This window comes from Oryx dammah, unplaced genomic scaffold (genome assembly GCF_014754425.2).
Source record: "Oryx dammah isolate SB20612 unplaced genomic scaffold, SCBI_Odam_1.1 HiC_scaffold_28, whole genome shotgun sequence".
NCBI classification, from domain to species: Eukaryota; Metazoa; Chordata; class Mammalia; order Artiodactyla; family Bovidae; genus Oryx; species Oryx dammah.
The window spans coordinates 6,423,219-6,443,889 of record NW_024070212.1 but is presented as its reverse complement, the minus strand read 5'-3'; the positions used below and the strand labels follow the sequence as shown (position 1 = coordinate 6,443,889).

Genomic DNA, 20,671 nt, shown 5'->3' with positions numbered 1-20,671 from the left:
CAGGAGGAGAAGGGGACGACAGAGGATGAGATGGCTGGATGGCATCACTGACCTGATGGACGTGAGTCTGAGTGAACTCTGGGAGTTGTTGATGGACAGGGAGGCCTGGCGTGCTGCGATTCATGGGGTCGCAAAGAGTCGGACACGACTGAGCTACTGAACTGAACTGAACTGAAGATATTTGTTGGATGAATGAATGAATTCACAAACAATAGGACAATGGATGTTTTATTCCTTGGCTTGCAACCACCACATCACAAATATTATCTTAGCTGTGTAATTGGAATGCTTAATAAAAATAAGTCCCCTTAATTATATTAAAACTGATAAAATATTAATAAGGCTATAAAATGAGAGTGAGAGAGAGAGAAATGATTGGAAGAAAGGGAATGATTTGACTAGAGCTACTGTGCCTCTAGTCAAATAGCTAGATCTGTGGCTGTGATCTAGAACCTAGGCATGGAGAGGCTCCCACTGACCAGGGTGAGGTTTTGCCTCTTAACAGGTTCTGTGCTCAGACACATTATTATATGTGGCCCTCAGTTTCTTCTCGTTGACAGACAATCTCTACTGGACCTGTGTCCACTAACTGATTCTTCTCCCTCAAAATTTTCTCTTATTCTTAATGTTTGGTAGAGATTGAGAGCAGAGCTAACAATCTCCCGCACCTCCAACTTACCATGATTCCCATCAAGATGGCATCTCGTGCACAAGCCTGCTCAGCAGGTTCAGGTGAGCTTAGCCTCCCGCAGTCTTAGATTTTCAGTGGCCTAGGTGTTCCCAGGATGAGGTGAAGACTATGCTTTCTGTGTATTCCCAGTCCTGGGAAATGGCATCATCTTTCTGACAGACATGCAACCCAGGAACCTGAATCCCTCTCAGATCCCATCTTACCTTCTCCCTTCAGACCTAATCAGTCACCAGGTCCTCTTAAAATTCTTTACCTCTTTAACAGTTTTCAAATCTACCCCTTTACTTTATCTTCACTCAGTCAGTCAGTCAGTTCAGTCGCTCAGTCATGTCCAACTCTTTGCGACTCCATGGACTGCAGCACGTCAGGCCTCCCTGTCCATCACCAACTCCCAGAGTTTACTCAAACTCATGTCCATTGAGTCGGTGATGCCATCCAACCACCTCATCCTCTCTCATCCCCTTCTCCTCCTGCCCCCAATCCCTCCCAGCATCAGGGTCTTTTCCAGTGAGTCAGCTCTTCACATCAGGTGGCCAAAGTATTGGAGTTTTAGCTTCAACATCAGTCCTTCCAATGAATATTCAGGACTGATTTCCTTTAGGATGGACAGGTTGGATCTCCTTGCAGTCCAAGGGAATCTCAAGAGTCTTCTCCAACACCACAGTTCAAAAGCATCAATTCTTCAGTGCTCAGCTTTCTTTATAGTCCAACTCTCACATCCATACATGACCACTGGAAAAACCGTAACCTTGACTAGACACACCTTTGTTGGCAAAGTAATGTGTCTGCTTTTGAATATGCTATCTAGGTTGGTCATAACTTTTCTTCCAAGGAGTAAGAGTCTTTTAATTTCATGGCTGCAATCACCATCTGCAGTGATTTTGGAGCCCCCCCCAAATAAAGTCTGTCACTGTTTCCACTGTTTCCCCATCTATTTCCCATGAAGTAATGGGACCAGATGCCATGATCTTAGTTTTTTGAATGTTGGGTTTTAAGCCAACTTTTTCACTCCTCTTTCACTTTCATTAAGAGACTTTAGTTCTTCTTCACTTTCTGCCATAAGGGTGGTGTCATCTGCATATCTTCATTATCTTCCCTTATTTAATCCCTCAAATTGACCATGCCATCTCTTGTTATCCAGTGGTCCAAGTCCTGTCCGCACGAATTCCTTCTCTCCATTGTGGCCAAAAAGATGTATCTAAAATAAAGATGGCTACAGTCTTTCTTTAAAACTCACAAACTAGCCAGACCCAGAAAAACCCACACTCCTTAGCATGATATGTAAGTAGATTTGTTCATTTTATGCCTGTTATCCTGGCTTATTTATGAGTAACAAGGCTTTTTACTCTCAAAAGTATTCCAACTTGGATGGTAAATTATATAGTCGCCCTAACTATAAAGCCCTTTGTGAAAATCCGATTGCTATCACTTCTCCAGCTCCATTCCCTGTTCACCTCTCCCTCTGCGTGCAACAAGACGATGGCAAGCAATTCAAGGAACCACATCCAGCTATGACAGTGTGTAGAGGGTGAAAGTAATTCTTTTCTGTGTTGATTTCTTGAGAATAAGAATACTTTTCCCAGAAGCCATGGTTGACTTCTCTTCATGTGTAATTGGCAAGCATTGAGTCACATGCCCTTTCCTGAATGAGTCACTGGCAAGCAGAATAAAATTGCCATCATTAGTTTTGCTTGATTTGTGGTGGTAGAACAGGTGTTAGGAAATAGACAACAGTTGTGACCGCAACATCAATTTTAATTGAATTTAGCTTTGGGTCTATTTAATTCCACTAGACAAAAACTCCTTGAGGCCAGGGACTGCACTAGAACTCCTCGAATAGTGCTTCACATTAGTAATTCTTATTACTGTCGTTGTTATTGGACTTTTGGATGGAAGTGGAGAAGGCAATGGCACCCCACTCCAGTACTCTTGCCTGGAAAATCCCATGGACGGAGGAGCCTGGAAGGCTGCAGTCCGTGGGGTCGCTGAGGGTCGGACACTACTGAGAGACTTCACTTTCACTTTTCACTTTCATGCATTGGAAAAGGAAATGGCAACCGACTCCAGTGTTCTTGCCTGGAGAATCCCAGGGGTGGGGGAGCCTGGTGAGCAGCCGTCGGTGGGGTTGCACAGAGTTGGACACAACTGAAGCGACTTAGCAGTAGCAGCAGCAAGGAAGGTTCTATAATGTAGTGGGGAAAACAGGGGCTTCGGAGCTTGATAGTAGTAGCCTCAGTCTCCCACTTCGTACTTTTCCATGCAGGATCCAGATGCATTCAGATCTCTAAACTTCAGATTTCTCCTGTGTTAAATGAAGCAAATATTACCCTTTAATAATACATATAATACATATAAAGCAATGGAACAACTACAAATATTTCCTCACTTCTTATTATGTTTGTCATTTTACCCCATGAATTTTTGTAAGGCTGTTGCCACATTTGTGTGTTTATATATACACATGTGTGAGTGTGTCTATATGAGTACTTTGGCAACTTGTGAGGAAAACTCCCTCTAAGAAAAATGACATTCCTAATATTTCCTTCTGGACTTTGTAAGATTTTAGCTGACTACTTGAACTTTATGAGATAAAAAGTTCATCTTATTCTAATTTCTATTCCAAGAGATTGTCTCTGAGAGGTACTTAGTGAATCATCATATTCCCTGAAGATGATTATGGACAAAATTTTCATGATCATCTCATTTAGGGAAATTCAGCATGACAATTTCCCTGTAGACATTCTTTATAACCTTAGCATATTCAAGATATAGAGAGTTCCCATAGGAGAGAAATTTATTTTCCTTTTCAACCCAAATTTCTCCAAACTTGTTTTTAGCTTAGATTTTTTTTTTTTTCCCTATAGCACTTTAGCGACATCTCTTGGAATACCCTTTGGGAAATAAGCACATAAGAAGCTAAGCTCTTTGCTCTCAAGTTGACTTGCTAGGACCTGCTATCTTGGCCACTAGGGAGGGTCATTTGTTTACAACAGGGTGAACAAGCTTTCAACTCTAAACCAACATAAACGGTGGGAAGTCACGGAAAAGGAGTGCAGTCATTTTCTCATGATTTGAAGAACGCTGACCAAGGTTGAACTGGTGAATCCCTAAAGCCTTTACATCTCCAATATCCTACAGAAAAACTCCAAGATGACTAAGATAAACAAGATAACCAGGCTTTTTTATTTTTTAGAGATATTTAGGATGAAATGGTAAAGAAGGAGTGCACTATAGAACTCGCCAACCTAGAGATTCTGAATACTCTGAACCATATTTCAGAGAAGAAATTCTCCTGAATATGAATTACTCCTGAATATGAATAAGGTTAGGTATGGATAAATGATCATTTTTTGTTTTCTATAATGAAGGAGTACCCCTAGGGAATTGGTTGTTACAACAGGAGAAAAAAGCCACTCGTTTTATTGCTGCTCAAATAATTACAAGTCTTAATTTTAGAACTGAGTTTCCTGGACTTCCCGGGCAGTCCAGTAGTTAAGACTCCACACTTTCATTACAAGGGTCAAAGTTTCCATCCCTGGGCAGGGCACTAAGACCCCACATGTGGCACAGTGCAGCCAAAAAGAAAAAGAATTGAGGTCTGTGTTCTGCTTTTAATGCAGGGACTTGTGAAAGCTGGGCCATAAAGAAGACAGAGCACTGAAGAACTGATGCTTTCCAACTGTGGTGCTAAAGAAGACTCTTAGTCCCTTGGACAGCAAGGAGATCACAGGAAATCAACCCTGAACACTCACTGGAAGGACTGAGGCTGCAGCTGTAGCTACAATGTTTCAGCCACATGATGTGCAAAGCAGACTTATTGGAAAAGACCCTGAGGTTGGGAAAGATTGCAGGCCAAAGGCAGAGGATATGGTGGTTGAATGGCATCACTGATTCAATGGACATGAACTTGGGCAAATTCTGGAAGATGATGAGGGATAGGGAAGCCTGGCATGCTGTAGTCCATGGGGTTGCTAAGAGTTGGACATTATCTTGCTAGTATCTTTTCTTCATTACCTTTGTGTCTTCTTCTATATGTTAAATGCCTCTTAATCCATATTTTAAAAATCTAATATTCCTTTAATTTGAAGATCCAAATTATGTTTAGTTTTCCTTTTATTTTCAGATGGACCTGGATGAGTACACTGCTGAAAAATTGTACCAAATTTGCTGGAACTTGAAAAACATATTACAGCAACTGTTCAAATCTAGGCTGGAAATGGAGCTCCCTGAAACATGATCATCTCCCACTCACATCCTGGGAGTTGCTACGTTATGGATGTGAGCACTGGCAGTGAGCCACCATCAGAGACCATGAGGGCACGCTTCTTTCATAGCTAGTTTTTGAGGAAACTACTTAAAAACTGTGTGAGTTTGTACTCTAAAGAAAAGGAGGGAAACCCTTTAAGAAAAATATCATTCCTATATGAATGCTTATACATATTTTACAAAAGTCTACTGCAATTCTACTCCTGGGCATATATCCAGAGAAAATTCTACTTCAAAAAGATACATGGAAGCAACCTAAGTGTTCAGTGACAGATGAACTGATAAAGAAGATGTGGTTTATATACACAATGGGATATTATTCAGCCATTAAAAAAGAATGAAATATCCATGTTACATGTATCTTTTTGAAGTAGCATTTTATCTAGGTATATGCCCAGGATTGGAATTACAGGATGATATTATTTTAATATTATTAAATAAAAGATCAGATAGACTTTTGTAAAATATGTATAAGTATTCATATAGGAATGATATTTTTCTTAAAGGGTTTCCCTCCTTTTCTTTAGAGAGTACAAACTCACACAGTTTTTGAGTAGTTTCCATATGTAAAATAGATAACCAATGGGAATTTGCTCAGGGAACACAAACAGGGGCTCTGGGACAGGCTGAAGGGTGGGGTGGGGAGGGAGATGGGAGGGAGGTTTGGGAGGGAGAGGACATGGGTATGCCTATGGCTGATTCTTATTGATGTATGACAGAATTTCACACAATTCTGTAAAGCAATTTTCCTTCAACTCAAAAATTTTAAAGAAAAGAAAGGAGAGAAATAATGCCAGTTGCAGCAACACAGATGAGCCTAGAGATGATCATACTAAGTGAAATAAGTCAGAGAAAGACAAATATCATATGATAGCATTTGTTTGTGGAATCTAAAAATAAAACGATACAAAGGAACTTATTTATTGGATTGGCCAGAAAGATTGTTTGGGTTTTTCAGTACCATCGTACAAGAAGACTAACGAACTTTTTGGCCAAACTAGAAATAGATTTACGTAGAAAACAAATTTATGATTACCAAAGGGAAAAGTGGGGGCTAAAATAGGAATTTGGAATTAATATAAATTTACTACTATAAATAAAATAGGTAAATAACAAAGACCTACTATATAGCACAGAGAAGTACACTCAATATCTTGTAATCTATGATGGCAAAAAATCTGAAAAATAATACATATATGTAGATATATATATGTGTGTGTATGTGTATAAATGAATCACTTTGTTGTACACTTCAAACTAACACATTATACATTAACTCTACTTCAATTAGAAAAAGGTATCTATGTGAAAAGATAAAAATAATTATTGGAATCATTAATCATTCTGTTTATTCTATCCTGTTTGCTGGAGCTCAGGCCAAGAAGGAACTAGGCTGAGGACTCAGCGATGGCTCTGAGGCACATATTTGTCCGCTTCTGCTGCTCTTACCACCACTGTGAGACATTTCAGGCAGTTTGGCAGTTCTAGTTTTGGGGCTTTGCTTTTGAACACATTGCCCATGACCTTAGTCTCACTCCTTGTGCCTTGATATGAACAAATAGCTCTGAGCAAAAGTGTTCAAAAATCTCCCAGTCATGAATTACATAATTAAATAGGCTTCCCTGGTGGCTCAGATGGTAAAGAACCCACCTGCAATGTGAGAGACCTGCATTTGATCCCTGGGTTGGGAAGAGAGACAATGGCAATCCACTCCAGTGTTCTTGCCTGGAGAACCCCATGGAGAGAGGAGCCTGACAGGCTACAGTCCATGGGGTTGCAAAGAGTCGGACATGACTGACTTTTACTTATATAGTTTGCATATATTTTCTCCTTATCACACAGTTTTGGAATAATATTTTATTACTAATAATTTTGAGTTGAGCAAGTTCATGCCAGTATTGGTTTTGACTCCAAACAACATGTATTAAATTGTTTGAAGTCTGTGTATAGTTACTATGTATTTTCCTTTTACCAAAAATGCTTCTTTATTACCAGTTTCACGGTACATTTTTAATGGAATTAAGCTTGAACACTTCAAAGTAATTGACCTAATTGAACACTTCAAACAATCATTTACAGTTTCTAATTGATTAATGCCTACTATTAGGACACAGAGCAGCAACACATGGACAACAACAAATGGGGGAAGTTGGGAAAACTGGGGTATAGTTCATATTACATATAATTAGGTAAAATCAAGCCACATTTGAGATGAGGACCATGTGATAAATACCTGTGTTACTTATACAGCCTCATTTTATTGTGCTTCAGACATTGCATTTTTACAAATTGAAGTTTGTGTCAACCCTACGTTGAGCAAGTTTATTATCCCCTGTTAAGCAAGTCATTTGCTTACTTCCTCTCTGTGACAAATTTTGTCAATTCTCATAATATTTCAAACTTTTTCATTATTATTGTACAGATTATGGTAGTCTGTTGTGATCTTTGACATTGCTATTCCAACAGTCTTGACATTTTTTAGCAATAAAATATTTTAAGATTAAGGCATGTACTTTTTTAAAAGACAAAATGCTATTGTATAGTTAATAGACTGTAAATAGTATAAATGTAACTTTTATATGTACTGCTGCTGCTGCTGCTGCTAAGTCGCTTCAGTTGTGTCTGACTCTATGCGACCCCACAGACGGCTGCCCACCAGGCTCCCCTGCCCCTGGGATTCTCCAGGCAAGATCACTGGAGTGGGTTGCCATGTCCTTCTCCAATGCATGAAAGTGAAAAGTGAAAGTGAAGTCGCTCAGTCGAGACCCATGGACTGCAGCCCACCAGGCTCCTCCATCCATGGGATTTTCCAGGCAAGAGTACTGGAGTGGGGTGCCATTGCCTTCTCCATTTATATGTACTAGGAAACCAAAAAATTCGTGTGACTCACTTTATTTTGATATTTGATTTATTGTGGTAGCTTGGAACCAAAACTGAAATATATCTGAGGTGTGACTCTAGTACAGTAAGTCCCCTCCATGCAAATGAGAACATATTCTGCGAGCACATTCCTAAGTCCAGTTTATTCATAAGCCTAACAGAGTTAGCCTAGGTACCCATATAACACATCAGCTATATACTGCTATCCTATAATAGGCTCATAATACTTTTCACAGAAATAATATATAAAAACAAACACACACACACAAAACAAACATTTTTAATCTTACAGCCCGATACCCTTGTACAGTCCAACAGCTGGCATACAGGGGCTGGCATCGAGTGAACAGGCAAGAAGACTTACTGATTGGAGGAGGAAGAAGAGGTGGGAGATGGGAGAGCTGAAGGGTAGTCAGCAGCAGGAGACGGAGGGCAAGCTGTAATGTCACTCATGCCTGACGTTGATGGCAGAGGTTCTGGTTCCTTGCTGGAATGAGATGCACATTCACACCTACATCTTCGAAAGCTTGCAACTTCAAAGTTCATGTGTAAGGGGTTACTGTAAATGTTTCTTAGTGCAATGCCTCTTCATGCAGAGAAAACTGAGAAATCTCAGCCTGGTGAGGAACTCTCCCAGCAACTGCTACCAACTTTGTTTAATACCATCTCAATCTGCTCCAATAACATCCAGTCTTTTCGGTTTTAAAAGTTTTATTTCTGGTAGATACACTTTCCTCCACAGTCAGGTACTATTATTTATAACCTTTGCCTGGTTTAAAGTCTTCCTTCTCCACCCCTGTGGAGCTCCTGCTCTGCTGCAGCTTGTCTCAGGCTCCCCTCTCTCAATTCTTCTGCCCCAGTCCCTCAGGGATGAGGATGGGGTGAGGAAGGCGTTGGCCCAGGCAACAGTTCACACATCTGGGACTCCCCTCTTGAGGGCAGTGGTTCCTTGCTGTGCTGGCTGTTGTTGGTGAGGTGGGATTGTTGACTTCTGTTTAGACTGGATCTAGGCTTCCATTGCCCTGGTGCTTTTGGTGCTGAGGCAAAACACCCTCAAATATGATCCCCTGGGCTTTGCCTTCAGGGCTGTCTCACCTTCAGAGGAGCTAGTCTCTCCAGTGTTACTGGTAGCAACTTACCCTGTTGTACCCCACACTGAGGATTGTGGGAACCTTCAGAGTCCCTCCTCATCAGCTATCTTCAGAACCTTGGGACCCTGGATGAGAGGCTGAGACACCACCTCTGAGAGTTCCTGGATGTCTCAGCTCCCAGGTGAAAAGTGAATTCCCTCTCCACTGGATGGACTCAGGTAACGATGTGAAAGCACACTTTATAAACCATTTGTAACTTCCTTGGGCTTCCCAGGTGGTGCTAGTGGCAAACAGCCTGATTGTCAATGCGGGAGACATAAGACTCAGGTTTGACCCCAGGGTTGGGAAGATCCCCTGGAGGAGGGCATGGCAACCCACTCCAGTATTCTCACCTGGACAGAAAAGCCTGGCAGGATACAGTCTTTGGGGTCATAAAGAGTCGGACACTATTGAAGCGACTTAGCAGCAACAGCTAGACTTCCTCATGGGGGAGTAAATGGAGAAGACATTATCTCTCCTTAATACATCTCTGAATAAATGAATGTATGTTGAAAAAAAAAAAGTCATGTTCCCTTAAAATGGAAGCATGAATTTTCGTTTTACCATTTCTTTCTAATTTTTATTGTTAAACCTTGTAATTTATAGGTTTGAGACATATTTCGTAGCTGAAAATGAGGGCATAAGACTTTGGGCATTGTGTTTGTGCTCCCTTCTCTTTGAGAGAGAAGGACAGTACAGGAGAGCAGTATTCTGGTCTTTGTTCCTCATTCACATTCTGTTAGTTATTGTGAGCCTCAGGTTTTTTTGTCTGTAAAATGGGAGAAATTATCTCATTGACTTCTTACTTGAGAGGGTTTTACAAAGATTTAATGCAACGCTATGTAGGTTGGGGTCTTTGAACGTCCCCCTCATTTGGATTGTGACAACCCCCAAAGTATCTCTAGGCATTTTCAGATGTCTTTTGGGAGCACACCTATCACTAGATAAGACCTCTGGAATGAATGAATGAATGACTTTAAGCTGATTGGGTGGTTTGAAAAGATTAAGGATTTACGCTGTTCTATAGAATTTAATGGGTCAGACAACAAGGTCTTCTGCAGCTGCTTTCCCTGTGGTTGTGTTGAGTTTTATCAATAAAAGTATTGTATCCTTCATACTAAAGAAGGAAAATACATTAGGCCGGTGAAATGATAAGAATAAAATCCTTATGGGAATCCTTGTAAAGTAATTAACCTCCAATTAAAATAAATAAATTTATTTAAAAAATATCCTGTATCGAACCTAGACTGTACTTACACATTATGATTAAAATGTATAATAAAATATTATACATTATGATTAAAATACACATAAAATTTGATTAAAGCACAGCATTCTTCCAGAAAAAAAATAAAAAAATAAAAATTAACATTGAAAAAAAAGAATAAAATCAATGTATGTAGAAGATTTGGTGGTGCTAGTGGTAAAGAGTCCGCCTGCAATACAGGAGACACAGAAGATGGGGGTTTGATCTCTGGGTCAGGAAAATCCCTTGGAGAAGGAAATGGCAACCCACTCCAGTATTCTTGCCTGGGAAATCCCTGCAAGGAGGAGCCTGCAGGCCATGGGATCACAAAGAGTTGGATACGACCGAAGCAACTGAGCAGAAGATTTGTAAATGCACAATTTTGTTGCAATTAATTAAATCTAAATTGAAATAGAAGTAAAAAATTTTGGAGGTAGAGCTACCAGCAAATCTAGGTCCATCAGATATATGAAGATATACAAGCAGGGTAACAAGGAGGAACATGCAAAATGCTTATTTCTCAAATCCATGAGACTGAGGTTTACTTGGAAGAAGGGTAGTTAATCAAGTGGAGGAGAGGGCTGGGCTCTGGCTAAGTCCTTGCTGCCTTAGTAATGGCCCTGTCCTGAAGTTATGGTCAGCACAGAGAAAAGAGCCTTTCAGAAGTGGGATAAATCATGTTGAGAACTTCACCCCTGTGGAGGGTGCTTGTAATGGAGATAGACAAGGAGAAAGAACACAATAATGGGCTTGGAAGTTTGCACAGGAGGTTCTCCACCTCTGCGGTTCCTAACCCTGTCAGCCCAGACATGGCCAGTGTAAATAAATCAGGTATTCATCAGTCAATTCTGTTGCTCCCGTCCTGCCTTCTCCCATTGTTTTGCTACTTGGAAGAAAATGTTAGAGGGGGCACATTTCTTATAAATTGTTAATTATGTTTTTATTATGATCCAAAAAGGATGATAAGAGCAGGTTGAAAGTGGGAATGAGAAAACCAAAATGGAACTATTTGGAAATAAAAGAAGTAAGGAAAGGGCTTCAAAAAAGAACACAGAACTGTGTGGGAGAGAAAGTTTTATTTATAGACTGTATTATGTACATATTTTCAATTGACCTCCTAGCCTTACCTTTATTTATTTATTTGAGAACTATCCTGCTTATTTTTTATTTTTACATGTGAAACTAAAACAAACAGAAGAGCTACACCATTTTGCCAGCAGGTGGCACCATAAGAACCTCCTATAAGAAAAGGGTGGCAAATATAAGCAGGGCGCTTAATATTTTACCTTTCAGGAGAAGTCTAGGCATCAATGTAGATTCATATTTTTGGTAACGTTAGCAATATGCGTATATTGCTTTAAATGGCTTCAGAAGATTCATCTCTCCATTTTCATCCTAGTATTGCTCATTTAGCGAAACATTATACTTCCATTATAAAAGGGAAAAAAGACTAAGGTTAAAATAAAATCTATATCTATATCTATATATTTGTATTGTTTGCTACAGTTGCTAAAGTAATTATGACACATGATACTATGTGGATACAGTGGATGATTAAAGATGAAGTAACTTAGATGGTCACCCTGTTCTCACATCCCTTTTCTGCCCTGGACTGTGAGGATTCCTTGTGCCCGAAGATCTCTGCAATGCTGAGCAATCTCTCAGACTCTGGGGGGGTCCGGTGCCGGAGATAGTGAGCTTTTCTGGCCTTTTCAAACAACTCCAAGTAGGTTGATGTTTGGGGCTTATCTTTGAAGTCTCCTCTACCTTCCATGGGATCCAGGGGGGTTTGTTTTGCAGTGGTGTGGTCTGGCCTTGTGTGGGCATCATTTGATCTGGTCTCATCACCGTGCGCCGGTTCACTGTCACCAGCTGGGCTGGAACTGGGGCCTCCGTCTACAGTGTGGGTGGAGACGCCTTGATTTTGACAGAGAAGAGAGATGGTCTCATTGGAGCCTTTTCCTTTTGGTGGGTTTATAGACTCTTTCTCTTGGGCATGCAGCTTCTCTTCTATGAAGTGGGAAGTTCTGTTATTTTGAGATAGTGACTGCCGTTTGCTCTTCATGGGGTCCTTGGGACCAATGTGATGGAAAGGAGGCATCCGGGACTTGGTTTTGGATCTTCCTTGGGTCATATTTGTTGTCAGTGCGCTGGGAAAGGAGATAAGAAAAAAGTTCTCTCAAAACCGATGAAGAGCTAATATTTAGCATTTTCAAATTATTAGACCCTGGCTCCTTTTTCTGTGATATTAACTGAGATAATAACGTGGGTGAACAGAAGATGAAGGGTGAGAATGGATGGTAACAATGTGAGGAAATGATTTTTCTTTTTTTGGTAAACTTTTTATGTTTATATTGGAGACTGGAGTATAGCCATTTAACAGTGTTGTGATGGCTTCAGGTGTGCAGCAAAGCCACGCAGCCATGCATACACATGTGTCCATGCTCCCCCAGACTCCACTCCCTTCCAGCCTGCCACATAACACTGAGCAGGGTTCCCTGTGCTATACAGGAGGTCTTTGTTGGTTATCTGTTTTAAATGCAGCATTTTTCTTAAGAAGGAAAGGGCAGCGCATTCTCAGGGGGAGGATGGTTTAAAGAGGTCAGTTGAAAGAAGGACTCAATGGCATGTGCATTAGTTTAGTAAGCATCTTCTTACCTAGCTTTGCTAGCCTGCAGAGCTCTGTGCTTCTGCCCTCCCTGTGATGAGAGCGTGAGAACATCTTCTGGTCTCTTCTGACTTCCATTCCCAAAGTAAGAGCAGAGCTTTTTCTTGATGATATCTGCTTTGAGTTAATTAATAGGTGCTATGAGTTCAAATGTGGGTTTCCCAGGTGGCTCTAGTGGTAAAAAACTTGCCTGCCAAAAGCGGGATATGTAAGAGACACAGATTTGATCCCTGGGTCAGGAAGATGCCCTGGAGAAGGGCACGGAAACTCTCTCTAGTATTCCTGCCTGGAGAATCCCATGGACAGAGGAGCCTGGCGTGCTATAGTCCATAGGGTCGCAAAGAGTCAGGCATGACTGAAGCGATTTAGCACACACATACACAAGTTGAACTGTATCCTCCCCAAATGTCATATATAGAAGTCATAATCCTCAGCACCTCAGAATGTAACCTTATTTGGAGACAGGGCCTTTACAGAGATAATTAAGATGAGGCCATTAGGGGGAGCTGTTGACCAATATGACTGCTGTCATTATCGTAAGAAGAAATTAGGATATAGAGACACAGGTTGAGGGAAGGTAAAGGGAAGAGACACAGGGAGAAGATGGCCACATACAAACCAAAGAGAGAGGCCAGGAACAGAGCCTTCTTTTCCAGCCTTCAGAAGGCACCACTCTGCCAGTACCTTAGTTTTGGACTATAGACTTCCAGAACTCTGAGAATACATGTCTGTTGTTTAAGCCACCTAGTTAATGGCAACTTGGTAGGGTAGCCCTAAAAAACTAACACAGTAAGAGAAGAAGGAAAAGAATGCCTGGACCTGGTTCTCTGGGCAGAGAAACCATATATGAATATCACTGGATCACATTACTCAACAGGCTGCTCTGGCATGAGGAATGGAAACAGAAAAACCTAAGGTGGTTCTCCAGTGTTTACCTAGAATATGTTATAGAGGATTTAGAAACACTGAGGTCAGAGGTTTAAACTGGCTGGGACCATGGGGTTTTGTCTGAATGTTTTACTTGGCAAGCATGATGTTCTCAAGTCAAAATGACTGGGTGTGAGCCATATACAAAGCTGGGGTCCTGCTGTTACAACCGCCTCAACTGTGTGACCTCCTATCCACCTGAGCCAAGAGTTGCAACTGCTGGCCATGAGTAAGTGGGATTTTCTCTCTTTGAGTTAGTGTTTCAGAATCTTGTTGTCATAGCTGCTCTAGAGGACCTGGTTTGTTTTCAAGACATCTCATGAGCTGGTCACTTGGAGTGGAAAGTCTTGCACTCGTTTCCTCTAAGGAAAGTGAGTTCCCTAAACCAACACTGGGGTTGGTAGGCACCAGGCAAAGGAAATATGACCAGATAAAGGGCCTCTAATTTGTATTAAACTCCTAATATTCTTTCATCTAATAACTTCTTGGTGAGGTAGTCAAGGCAAGAGATCGTCCTTTTGGGGTCCCTCTTCTTCTGTTGTCTTGAGTGTGTGTCCCCATCTAGCCATCCAATTTAACAGGGATGTTTGGGTGCCTACTTTGTGCCAGAGAGTATATTCTTGACTCTGGTTTTCTTTACCCTGGACATATAATTAATCATAAAGCTCTGACAATTCTGCATTCTAAATATCTCAAAATGCTGGCCCCCTTAAGATGCAATCTCACTTTCCAAATATCTGAATATACTCATTTTTTCCCCACTTAACTAATGCCCTAGTTTAGGCCTTTAAACCGTGGTCTGAATTCTGGAATGCTTCTATCTGGTCTACCTTAAAGTTTGCTGCCAGAGTGATCCTTATCTCATTTGGACATATAATCTCTCCATTCCCAAACCCCATAGGGTAAAGTCTAAACTCTTCTGTAAGATCTGTGGAGCTATTCATGATTGGTGACCCTGCCTGCTCTGCTTTGCCTCTAAATATTACACCTGCCCCTTCTGGTCACCCCTTACACCCCTCTAGTACTGAGCAGCTTGTAGCAAGTCATTCTCATGTATGCACGTTTGTACACACTGTTCTTACCGTGTGCAGAAACATTCCATGTCTTCTCATGACAAACTGCCCACCACCCCTCCTCCACTCATCTTCATCCTCTTACTCCTCTAAGATTCTGTTCATACCCTGCATCTTTTGGGACATCTCGCCTGAGCCCCTTTGGTAGACATGGGAACCTTCCCATGCTTCTGTTCTACTTTGTAAACAATGAATTTAGCAGTTAGTATTTTCTGATATAATCTTTTGTGAGTATAGTTACCTTCTAGTCTACGTGTGAGCATCTTGAGGGCACAGACCATGCTTTTCATATTTGCATTCTGGCCTCTATTGGAGTTGCTGTAACAGTACTTTCTAAAGTTTGGCGCATGAATCACCTGTCCCCGAGTAATCTGCCTTAGTGTCAACTCAGCTAAAAATGTGGACTTTGAGCCTGATTCCTAACCTATTGAAGCAAATCTCTCTAGATGAGGACTGGGAATACGTATTTGAAGCAATCCACCAACTAGCATGTAGTTGAAACTCAGTAACAAGGTCATTAAAATGAATCATGGGAATGTATTGCCTGATACAGTGCCCGATAAATACTGAGACTTAATTCGTATTGCTTTCTTCCTTCTTCTGTAGTCTTACGGTCAAGGAGTCTGAGGCACAGAGAGGATGTGACTTTCTAAAGTACATAGAGACAGAGACCCCTGAATCGAAGCTTTCTGCCTTCTGCCCAGACTCTTTTCATACCCCTTATCTGTCAGACAAACTCTCTAGTCACCAAAGACAGCCACCTCTCTCAAACATGATCTTTGAAACACCACTTTGAGAATAAGTATCTGGTCTTCAATATCCTTTTTGAGAAATGAAGTGGGATTCAACCAAATGGTTTCTGAGATTCCTTTCCATCCTGTGAGCTCTCATTCTTAGTTTGGTTTAACCATTTATTACAGACAGGGAGGTTTAAACCAGAGGAGTTCAGTCACTTGCTCAGTTACTCCTCTTTAAAACCCAAAGCTGGAGGTTAGAAATAAATCTTAGGCTGCTGCTGCTGCTGCTAAGTCACTTCAGTCGTGTCTGACTCTCTGCGACCCCATAGACGGCAGCCCACCAGGCTCCACCGTCCCTGAGATTCTCGAGGCAAGAACACTGGAGTGGGTTGCCATTTCCTTCTCCAATGCAGGAAAGTGAAAAGTGAAAGTGAAGTCGCTCAGTCGTGTCCAACTCTTAGCGACCCCATGGACTGCAGCCTACCAGGCTCCTCTGTCCATGGGATTTTCCAGGCAAGGGTACTGGAGTGGGGTGCCATTGCCTTCTCCTAAGCTAGACCTCTGGATATTACTCTTGGCCCTTGTGTCCATATATCAGCTGTGGAGACCTAAATTATTTTACATTGAATTGTGATACCTGACTTTCTTCTAGAACATGCTACATCATTTTCAGGGCTCCTGCCCCTGCCTTAAGTTAGAAGGGATTATAGTGTGAGGAGCTGAGATGGATAGATCCATTCTATGCTGTATATTAAAATATGATTATTTATTATTCTGTATATTAAAATATGATTATTTATTATTCTGTATATTAAAATATGATTATTTATTATTATGGGAAAAATAAAAATAGTTTCTATAAATTGTATAACTATGGCAACTTTCAACAAAACTGTAGAAGAGTTTTAATCCTGTAACAATCTTTTACTGATTGCAGCAAACAGTTACATGGCACTTATTTTGTATTTAGGTACTGTTTCAAATGCTCACTGCATCCTCAAATGACTCCATGAGGTAAGAAACATTAATTACATTTTATATTGGAGAAAACTGAGGCAGAGGCAGGCCCAGTAAGCTGCTCAAGGTCTCACTGCTGTTAAGTGATAGAGTCAAGATTTTAACCCTGACAGTGTGGGTCCAAAGTCTGTATTCTCAGCCACCACAGTTTAATGGATAAAGATGTAATCACTGAGCAGGCAGTTTTATTTCCTTATTTTTTTTTTTTACTGAATGGTGTAGACAGCTTTGGAAGGTCTGAGATTCTGAATACCATTGTGTAGCCCTTCCTTCTGTGAAGATCAATAGCTTACTAACTAGAAATTGGCATTTGAAGTTAGTAGTGTTAATCTTGTTATAATTACTAAACTGTAAGGTCTATGTTCATTGGATAGTCTTCTAAGTAATGCGTGCATTTGGAAAGGATTATTCATTGGCAACAGAAGGTTTTATGGGAGGGAATTATTATAAAGAATGTGAACTCGCAGCTTCTGGGTAAAGACACCTCTTTGGGGAAATGACAGAAATACTTGCTCTTTGGCTTAAGAAGACAATGAAATCATAGTACCAATACACAGCAATTGTTTTTGCAAAATTTTCTTATCTAAGCAAAATCTGCAAGCTCTAGTGATGATACACTTCAGAATACAAGAAGGATAAGTTGAGAAATTCACTTTCTGCAGAAGAAAGGAAGACCTGACTCTCAGACTGATGTGTTGGAAATAGCCAAGTTCTCTTTGCTCAGCCGTAGCAGAGGTCAGCCACTGTTACACACACTCTCTGGTCACTAATCCCGGGGAATTTTTTTTGTTTTTACTTCCTTTTCATAAGATGACTTGCACATTAATAGTTACTCAGTGAATGTTTGCTGACCAGGCATAGAAAAGAAGTGAAACCAAATCAACCCAGGTAGAACACTAAAGCTTTAAGCCAGAGAGAGCTCATTGGAAAGATTGGGAGCCTGAGAAGTGTTAGCTCAGGAAGGTTTGCATGCGCACTGCTCCAGGGAGCTGTATCATTGAGGGAGAGAAAGGTGGGCAGCCTAAAATCCAAGTTGAGATAAAAAGTCCTCTTACTGAGTGTCCAGTCTCTGAAAGGGTCCTCATCACCAAGTAGGGGGTATTACTCTCACCTCAGCCAAGCGATGGCTAGCTGTCCTGCTCTGCTTCTCCCCATCCTGGAAGCCTTACCTTGCTGCAGCCTCTGCAGTTCTTTCTGGAGCTGTCTCTGCTCCCTGGCCAGTGACTTCACGTGGTACAGGCAGATATCCTCTAGTCTCTGCAGTCTTTGGCTGAGTCTGGCTTCAGCCTGCTTTGCACTTTTCCTCTCCAGATCGAAGTGCTTATGCAGTGGTCCCCTGACCATATGCTTCTCCATTCTCTTCATGGCCTAGAGGCAATAGAACAAGATCCTCTCAGGCGCTGTGTCAGATCTGATAAAGCAAAATGGGGACCTTGACCCTGGCTTTTAATCCGAAGATAAGTGTTTGAATCCTGAGTATTTCTGAATACATAGCTGCCCAGTCAGATTAAGTTACACTATTAGAAAACTTGTCCCTGTCAACTAAAAAATTATTCACAGCCTTATAGTTGAGAGTTATGTTTTATTCAGTGGGAATTTTTAGAACTTCAAGCCTGGGAGGCAGCATTTCAAGTAACCCTGAGAAAACTGCTTCGAAGAGAAGGTGCTGTCTAACTATATATATCCTAATATATCGTTAGGGTACATAGGAGTTTGCAACAAAGGGCAGGTGGTGGGAACAAAAGATGACTGTTAATAAAAGAAAATCGGATATCTCAAGTTAAAGAATTTAGTGCTTTTCTTTGTATGGGAAGATTCAAGACCCTGGACTCACTGAAATCATTCCTTTACTCTGCCCCTCAGCTATCTGGGGCTAGTATCCTGTGTTTTCATGTTCTGAGTTTCCTCAGGGCTCACTGTGTGGAGTGACTGCAATCTGATAGCTGCTAGATAGCAGATATTTTTTCCTTCCTGAGTTCCCTCGGGGCTAACCAGCTCAGTAGTGGTGGTGACTGCAATTTCTGATAACTGTGGCAATCTTTGTTTACTGATATGGCAGATACTATTTCATTTATCAGACCTACAGTAACATGATTTTCCAGTGTGACATGGAAGTATCTAGGGCAAAGTCATTTCTCTGAGCCTCAGTCTCCTTGCCAATAAAAGAGTGATAGATTATAGACTCTGTATACAACCCCCAATCAGGTTGCCATAAAGATCAAGTGAAAAGTACATGAAGAAATTGTAGGGCAAAAATTATAAAAACACTTTATAGATATAAGCCATTATTCACCCTATGAGATAAGTTCCTTCTACTGTTCTTTAAAGACTCCGCAAAAGCCTGCTCAGGGCCCTGGACAGGATCTAGGGACTTAGAGCCATTCTGGAGCCCCTTCAATTCATTAATTTATGTCCCTGAGGGTCCATGCAGCCTGTAATCCTACTCTGTGCCAGGTGCTATGCTGAGGGCTGAGGGTAGTGGTGACTGAGACACAGTTCCTGCTTTCAAAGAACTTCCAGATTTACAACTCTGGAGTCTAATGTTGTTGTATAGCCGCTAAGTCATGTTCGACTCTGTGACACCATGGACTGTAACCTGCTAGGCTCGTCTGTCCACGGGATTCTCCAGGTAAGAATACTGCAGTCGGTTGCCGTTTCCTTATTTCAGGGGATCTTCCTGACTCAGGGATCAAACCTACATCTCTTATGTCTCCTGCATTGGCAGGCAGATTCTTTACCACTGAGTCATTTGGAGTCAAATGGTACATGCCAAATCTGATCAATCAGTATCTCAAAAGGTGGGGAGAGTGGGATCTGTTGGATACAAAACAGTACGGGCATCCAGAACAAGTAGTCTGGGTAGCAGAAAGGAGCTCATCTTCCTCCTCGGACTGTGTTGTGCTAAGAGGCAGGGACACAGCTTTCCTCCTCTTTGCTTCCTTCTCAATATGCATCTCAGAGCTAGATACACAATATGTGCCCAGGATACAAATAGATTACTCTTAATAAAGCTTTGTTGATAATAACAGAGGGAAAAACTTAGCATTACGAGGGAGGATAAGGTCAGGACACAGGAGAGAAATTTTTAAGACAGCTAGCTTTTAGTCTAAAATGTAGATTAAACTTTTACTAAAGAACATAGTGAGTAGCACTTACCTACAAATCCAGGGTTCTCACTGTGAGAATGCTGCCTGCTTCTTTTGCTATGCCCGGCTGAACTTTGAAAATGAGCTTGTTTTCTTCAATAAATTTAGGAGCTTGGTGTTGGGGAGGTGGGGAGGTTAAAGGAAACTTTGGAGAGGGTTGTGGGGAGAATGTTGAACACAGTTGAAAGCACTCTTCCGTGCCACCTCCCTCATCAGGAATGCTAAGTTCCTGAATGTGGGCACCGATCCCAGAGCTTGAAATAGCTCCATGAGTTAAGGGAGCCTGCCAGCCTCCAGCCCTCCCCTTGATGGGCCCACAGAGCTCCTTCTTGGCTGTATCCATGGGAGCCAAGAATGAAACCAAGGAGTGTCTTACTGTGTTCTCAGAGTCTCTCTCTCTCTCTCCCCACCCCCTTCCACTCTTTTCCTTCTTCTTTGACCATATTATTCCCCACCTCCCTCACAGTGTCCAGTCCTTACTTCTCGGAAAGCAGATCAGGTTCTAAAAGAAGGCATTCTTTTTTTTTTTTTTTTTGTCAGATTGCACACATGTTGTGCAGGAGAGTAATTTGTTTATTTTGTATTATCACATTCTGTACTGACTTTCTCCAGGCTTCTAACCATGTATGTACTTCAGTGCTTCTTTAAGGTTTTCAGAGTTGTCACAAAAGACGAGGAAACTGAAACTTAAATCAACATTTGTTATCATATATTGGACTCTGTGATAGAAGGCCAGCTGAACTATTGATTGTGGAACAAGATATTAAGTGGGATTCTTACTGTTGCCTTAAGGCTTCGTCTGAAAACAAGAGGCATTAATGTGCTACAGTCTAAAGAGAATTGCCAACACCGGGACCTATTAATTCCCCCAGAGCTTACTGAGAGGCAGC

General features: G+C 41.3%; 1 protein-coding gene across 4 annotated transcripts; it reads right to left on the bottom strand.

Annotated features, from left to right (window-relative positions):
* Positions 1-2,425: 2,425 nt before the first annotated feature.
* CCDC190 (coiled-coil domain containing 190) lies at positions 2,426-20,002 on the bottom strand. 4 transcript variants are annotated; one of them, XM_040229995.1, is made up of 4 exons: positions 19,792-20,002; positions 17,805-18,003; positions 12,872-12,998; positions 11,388-12,363 (listed from the first exon to the last, which is right to left on the bottom strand). In XM_040229995.1, the coding sequence occupies exons 2-4, from the start codon at positions 17,998-18,000 to the stop codon at positions 11,784-11,786; spliced, it is 903 nt and encodes a 300-aa protein (XP_040085929.1). In that variant the 5' UTR covers positions 18,001-18,003; positions 19,792-20,002; the 3' UTR covers positions 11,388-11,783. The 4 variants fall into 4 exon arrangements, 2 of the variants coding, with proteins under 2 accessions (XP_040085929.1, XP_040085930.1); XM_040229996.1 differs by having other exon boundaries at positions 12,872-12,995; positions 19,792-20,000; XR_005719265.1 differs by lacking the exons at positions 11,388-12,363; positions 12,872-12,998 and adding an exon at positions 2,426-2,993 and having other exon boundaries at positions 19,792-20,001.
* Between the last annotated feature and the right edge of the window lie 669 nt (positions 20,003-20,671).

Excerpts from the sequence above, each read along its gene's own strand:
- CCDC190 (XM_040229995.1), bottom strand. The coding sequence starts at position 18,000 with ATGAAGAGAATGGAGAAGCATATGGTCAGGGGACCACTGCATAAGCAC. Across the intron at positions 12,999-17,804 it reads ACTGCAGAGGCTGCAGCAAG|CAGATATCATCAAGAAAAAG; the intron begins GTAAGGCTTCCA and ends ATTAACTCAAAG. Across the intron at positions 12,364-12,871 it reads CTGCAGGCTAGCAAAGCTAG|CGCACTGACAACAAATATGA; the intron begins GTAAGAAGATGC and ends CTCCTTTCCCAG.